General features: G+C 47.0%; 1 protein-coding gene across 1 annotated transcript in view; it reads right to left on the reverse strand.

Moving 5' to 3' along the window:
* Positions 1-4,572, reverse strand: part of FAM83F (family with sequence similarity 83 member F) — a 33,101-nt gene extending 28,529 nt beyond the window's left edge. The window contains exon 1 of the mRNA XM_029912797.1: positions 4,129-4,572. Within this exon, the coding sequence (XP_029768657.1) occupies positions 4,129-4,572 (444 nt within the window). The remainder of the gene's footprint in view (positions 1-4,128) is intronic.
* Between the last annotated feature and the right edge of the window lie 1,704 nt (positions 4,573-6,276).

Raw genomic sequence — 6,276 nt, forward strand, 5'->3', positions numbered from 1 at the left:
GGCCAGGGATAAGGGGTTTGGGGTGCCCAATCACCGCAGGGCTGAAGCCCGAGTCCCCGAGCCTCGCCCCTCCCCGCAGGTGGATCGAGAACTCACCTTGCTTCTGCAGCATTGTGCCCCACCTGTCTCCAGAGGTGCTGCAGGGCAGCGCATGCAGGAGCAACAGGAAGGGAGGGAGGGAGGGGAAGAGATATTCCCCCCCACCCTCCATCAACGCCCAGGAGGCTGTCATGGCCGCACTTGAGAAACACTGGACTAGACTCTAATGATTACTTCTATGCAGAAAAGCTGGGCCCACGTTCCAGCTTGGTTCTCTGACTTCCCAGCAGAAATGGAGTGTTGCAGGTACAAGCCTGTAGCCAGAGGGCAAGTACTCTATGCTGCCACACACACTCCTTGTTTGGGCAGCTCATTCCCCTGGGGCCTGGGAGTGCTGCTGAGTCCAAACACCATTTGTTAACAGTAGGACTGTCGATTAATCGCAGTTAACTCATGCGATTAACTAAAAAAAAAAAATTAATCGTGATTAAAAAAATGAATCTCAATTAATCACAGTTTTAATTGCGCTCTTAAACAATAGAATACCAATTGAAATTTATTAAAATTTTTTGGATGTTTTTCTACATTTTCAAATATATTGATTTCAATTACAACACAGAATATAAAGTGTACAGTGCTCACTTTATATCATTATTTTTTATTAAATATTTGCACTGTAAAAATGATAAACAAAAGAAATAGTATTTTGCAATTCATCTCCTGGAAGTACTGTAGTGCAATCTCTTTCTTGTGAAAGTGTAACTTATAAATGTAGATTTTTTTTTGTTTTGTTACATAACTGCACTCAAAAACAAAACAATGTAAAACTTTAGAGCCTACAATTCCACTCAATCCTACTTCTTGTTCAGCCAATTGCTAAGACAAACAAGTTTGTTTACATTTACAGGAGATAATGCTACCTGTTTCTTATTTACATCACCTGAAAGTGAGAACAGGCGTTCGCATGGCACTTTTGTAACCAGCATTGCAAGGTATTTACGTGCCAGATATGCTAAACATTCATATGCCTCGTCATGCTTCACCACCATTCCAGAGGACAGACTTCTATGTTGATGATGCTCGTTATAACAAATAATGCATTTAAAAATTTTATTAAGATGATGTTAAAAATAAATTGTGAACAGAGTTTGAGCATAGAAGTTTCTGGTTATCAGGGAATAACATACAGATTATCGAGGGTGCAAAGTTTGGTTTAAGGTAAGGTGGCATGAGGAATACATAATCTGCAATATCCCCGATTGGGGGTAAAAGGTTGATGGGTCAAAGTACAGACATTGAGATATGAGGGTATGAAGTTCATAAAGTGGCTATGTTCGGGTGTGGATAATAATGAGTGGATATGATGATGAGGATGGACTGACCCTCATTTGGTGAGATTTAGTGTTTAGGGAGTTTATGGTTCCAGTTCATATGATCCAACGGAGAAGGTCACTTGGTCCCTTTCTCGTAGTGGGAGAACGATGTCACTCTATTAAATTAGTGACTGAACTCCTTGGGGGAGAATTGTATGTCTCTGGCTCTCTGTTTTACCTGCATTCTGCCATATATTTCATGTTAAAGCTGGTGTTGAAGGTGTTTTGCAGGTTTCCTTTGAGGACAAGGACTGAGGGGTCAGACATGGAGTGATCATTTTGTGAAAAGTGTTCGCCCATGGGTAATTGGTATTTTAATCTTTTATCATTTTTCTGTGCAAAAAGTTCATTTGAGAGCATAGTGATTATCTGGTTTCATCCACATAGTTGTTTTGGGGGCATTTAGTGCACTGCATGAGGTACACCACGTTATGATAGACACACGTAGGACCCACGGATCTTGAAAGGTGTGATGTGGGGGGTACTGGTCATTGTAGTGGTGGAGATATAACAGATGCAAAACCTGCAGATGTTCTGGCAAGGTCTGGTGGTGCTCTGGGTCCTGGTCTGTGGTGAGCTTGCTTCTGAGAAGCTTGGTGAGTTGTTAGAAGGCCAGAAGGGGGGGGCCTTGGGAAAAATTTCTTTCAGGATGTGGTTCCCATTGAGTATAGATTGTAATTGTTTAATGATACCCGATATGGGTTCCAGTGTGGGGTGGAGGGTGACAATTAGGGGTGACAGAGGGTTTTCCCCCCCTGTATTGAAGTAGGTTCTCTCGGAGTATCTAAGCAAGCTGTTCCACCAGAGCTGTGACACTCTGAGTACCTTTCCCAGACCTGAAGAGGAGCTCTGTGTAGCTCGAAAGCGTGTCTCTCTCACCAACAGAAAGTGGTCCAATAAAAAAATATTACTTCACCTGCTGTCTCTAATATTCGGGACCAACATGGCTACAACAATGCTCTCTAGGTCAGCTCACATGAACATAACAGGCAGATTTATCTAAATAGGGTCAGTAAATGTTCAATGGGTGTTTAACATGCAATCACCTTCCAACTGGGAGTGGCACAGGTTTTTCAGTTTCTCCAAGTCAGCAAAACCAAAAAAAACAAACAAACCCCAGCAACTTTTGGCCTTCAGGCACAGATGCTGAAACAGCCCAATTCCTCACCACCCTGTCCTTTGTCTAGACATTTACACCAGTGCAAAGTGGATGCAAAATAGATGTAAAATGCTACTAACTCAGAATAAAAACATTTCACAGCCACTTTGCATTGGTGTGTGACTACATAAGGTGCAGGTGAACAATTAATTAGGCCTTCATTATTCAAAGTGAGTGAAAGGGGTCAGGGGAGAAAGGGAATATGTAGTTTGAAGAGGGAATCTTTTCAGAAAACTGCTTCCTATCCTATCTCACCTAGCAGATTCATAGTGAAAATCTTTGTGAGAGGTGTGTGTATATGGGGAGACACAAATGGCTTCCATTACCCACAGAAAGCAGCAGGAAGGGGAGGGATCAAGTAGCCTTCCCATTTGCCACCTTTGAAAGTGCCAACACCAACGGAAACCTGTGCAAGAAGAGAAGCCATTTTAAGTGGAATCTCTTTCCTGGAAGCCTCAGCTCAGCTGACATGAGAAATACTCTTGATATATACGTGTTCCATGCAAACTTTTGGAATCTTCCTATTGGTTTGTCTTCGTGGCAGAGAAGTACGTCATTAACAACAGTTCTCTGCCCCCAAAAGATAAATTCAGCTATGTATTGGCTCAAATCCAACTGTTTAGCAATCAAGACTGGATTAAGAGAGCATTCAACCACTAAACTATAGATTTAGAAATCCATCAACAAACGAATCTATCTAAATTTACAGAGTTTAAATAGTTTTACCTATATATGAGAGAAAGACAATTGAAACAGACTCAAAATATGTGATTGTCTGAGCCACTGACTCAAACTGACAGTACAAAATGGGCAGCGGATATAAAACCCCATTAGCAATGGGGTATCCAGTCCTGGACATAGATTCTTGATGGAGTCACTTTGGCAAAACTTATATTTTGATTAGCAGTAAAGATGCTGGATAGGACATTAGTAGGTTATAGATAGGGGGGGGGGGGCATAGTTAACTGTCTCCTATTTGCCTTGCATGGTGTCAAGTATCAGGGGGTAGCCGTGTTAGTCTGTATCCACAAAAACAAGGAGCAGTCCGGTGGCACCTTAAAGACTAACAGATATATTTGGGCATAAGCTTTCGTTGGTAAAAAACCTACTTCTTCAGATGCATTAGTCTTTAAGGTGCCACCGGACTCCTTGTTGTTTTTGTCTCCTATTTGACACAGCAAGGAAAGAAAATCTATTTATTGTTGGGGTGGTGATGGTGGGGTGTTTTCCCCTCCGCTTTTTCCATCCATGATAACCCTCAAGTTCAAGCTCCTTCTCAGAATCCTTTACAGTGAGGCTCTATCTGCCTATGGGACAGCGCCTGTTCCTGCAGTATTCACACTCTTCACAGGAGGTGCGAGAAAACTGGCTCAGTGGATGGCGAAGTTAAGTGCTGCTGCCCTCTGAGAAGAGGAACTCAATGGAAACAAGCCACTGAGCAGATCCGCTTCCGCAGGAGGCGGTGGGAGCGTGTGAGTGCCGCAGCCCGCAGGGGGGAAGGACCCACTCCCAGTGCTTTGGGGTGATGAAGTGAGCGGGGGGAGGGGACACACCTACCCTCTGTGCCCGCTGGATCATCTCCCGAATGACCTGTTTGAGGTGCGGCGCGTTCTCCTCCTTCTTGGGGTGGGTGAAGAGACTCACCCGGCTGATGCCCCGGTAAAAGTTCTTGTCCGTCCAGCCCAAGTCCAGCGGCGGCACCTCCGTGTCGGAGCACTCCGGCCAGTAGGCCAGCGAGACGCCTTCGCCGCCGGCCCCGCCGCCCTCCAAGTGCGCATCGTAGCGGCGCCAGCAGTCCGGCAGGGCTCGCAGCTCGCGGCTGGAGAGGAAGTCCCGCAGCTGCCCCTTCTGCAGCTGCTCCCGGTAGTCCTTCTCGCCGTTGGCGACCAGCCCCTGCAGCGCTCGGCGCTGCTCCTCGCTGTAGTAGAACCTGGCCTGGGCCTCGGTCACCTTCTCGTTCACGTGCGTGTCGTCCAGGCAGATCAGCTGGGAGTCCGCCATACTCGCCGCTCACCTGCTGCCGCCCGGGCCGGGAGACGGGGCGGGGCCGCCTCACCTGGCCGCGGCCGGCGCCCGCCCAGCTGGTGGAGCGGCGGCTGGGGGCGGGCTTGTCCCGGCGACTCTGCCCCCGCGCCGCGCAGCTACCTAGCTCTGTTGCAAGCCCTGCCCTTCGGGGCAGCGCGGGGCCTGCTCCCGGGATGGGCTGGCCAGCCCCTGCCAAAGCCCGGGGCACCACCCAGCCTGCACGCAGGGGTGCCCGTGGAGGGATCAGTGCCCGTGGAGCTGGGGGACAGGGCAATGCTTTGTGACTGGCCTGCAAAGCCCCCCTGGAAGCCACACGTCTTTAGATAAGGGCATGGACTCACTGGCCACCCCGCCCTCGGCTCCAGTCACTGTCTGTCCAGTGGTGCCTCAGCCATTGGGCAGCCGCCACTGGGGCTCCTCAGCCACTCTGTGCTCCATGGCTACGTGCCATTCACTCTGCCTCCAGCCACTGCTGGGAAGGGGAGGGCTGCTGGGCTCCAGGCCTGGAAGTGATTCTCCTGTACAACTGGGTTAGAAGCATTCCCAGTTTTCTGATATAGAGCTCTGATGGGTAGCAAGATGTCAGACCTTATACCTGGCAGTGGGCCTAAGAACATAAGAATGGTGATCACCAAGTCACACCAAAGGTCCATCTTGTCTAGTATCCTGTCTTCCGACAGTGGCCAATGCCGGATGCTTCAAAGAGAATGAATAGGGCAACCATCAAGAAATCCATTCGCTGTGGTCCAATCCCAGCATCTCTCAGTCAGATTCCTAGGGCCACCCAGCACATGGAGTTGCACCCCTGACCATCTTGGCTAATAGCCACTGATGGACCTATTCTCCATAAACTGATCTAATTTTTTTAATTCATTTATACTTTTGGCTTTCACAGCATCCCATGGCAATGAGTTCCACTGGTTGACTCTGCATTGTGTGAAGTAGTACTTCCTTTTTTAAAAAAACCCTGTTGACTATTAATTTCATTGTGTGACCCCCTGGTTCTTGTGTTATGTGAAGGAGTAAAGTATTCACTTTCTCCGCACCATTCATGATTTTATAGACCTAACATAAGAATGGCCATACTGGGTCAGACCAAAGGTCCCTCTAGCCTAGCATCCTGTCTTCCAACAGTGGCCAATGCCAGGTGCCCCAGAGGGAACGAACAGAACAGGTAATCATCAGGTGATCCATTCCCTGTCGCCCCTTCCCAGCTCTATCATATCCCCCCGTAGTGGTCTCTTTTCCAAGCTGAATAGTTCCAGTCTTTTTAATCTCTCCTCATATGAAAGCTGTTCCAGACCCCTAATAATTTTTATTGCCCTTCTCTGTACCTTTTCCAATTCTAATATACATTTTTTGAGATGAGGTGACCAGAACTGCACACAATATTCAAGGTGTGGGTCTGTCATGGATTTATATGCATGATATTTTCTGAATTATTATGTATTCTTTTCCTAATGGTTGCTAACATTCTGTTAGCTTTTTTGACTGCAGCTTCACACTGAGCAAATGTTTTCAGAGAACTATCCACAATGACTCCCAAGATCTCTTTCTTAAGTGGTAACAACTATGTAGACCCCATTGTTTTGTGCGTATAGTTGGATTGTGTTTTCCAACATGCCTTACTTTGCATTTATCAATATTGAATTTTGTCTGTCAGTTCGTTGCCCAGTCATT

Source organism: Terrapene carolina, unplaced genomic scaffold (assembly GCF_002925995.2).
Source record: "Terrapene carolina triunguis isolate 2854851 unplaced genomic scaffold, T_m_triunguis-2.0 Scaffold247, whole genome shotgun sequence".
NCBI lineage: Eukaryota > Metazoa > Chordata > Testudines > Emydidae > Terrapene > Terrapene triunguis.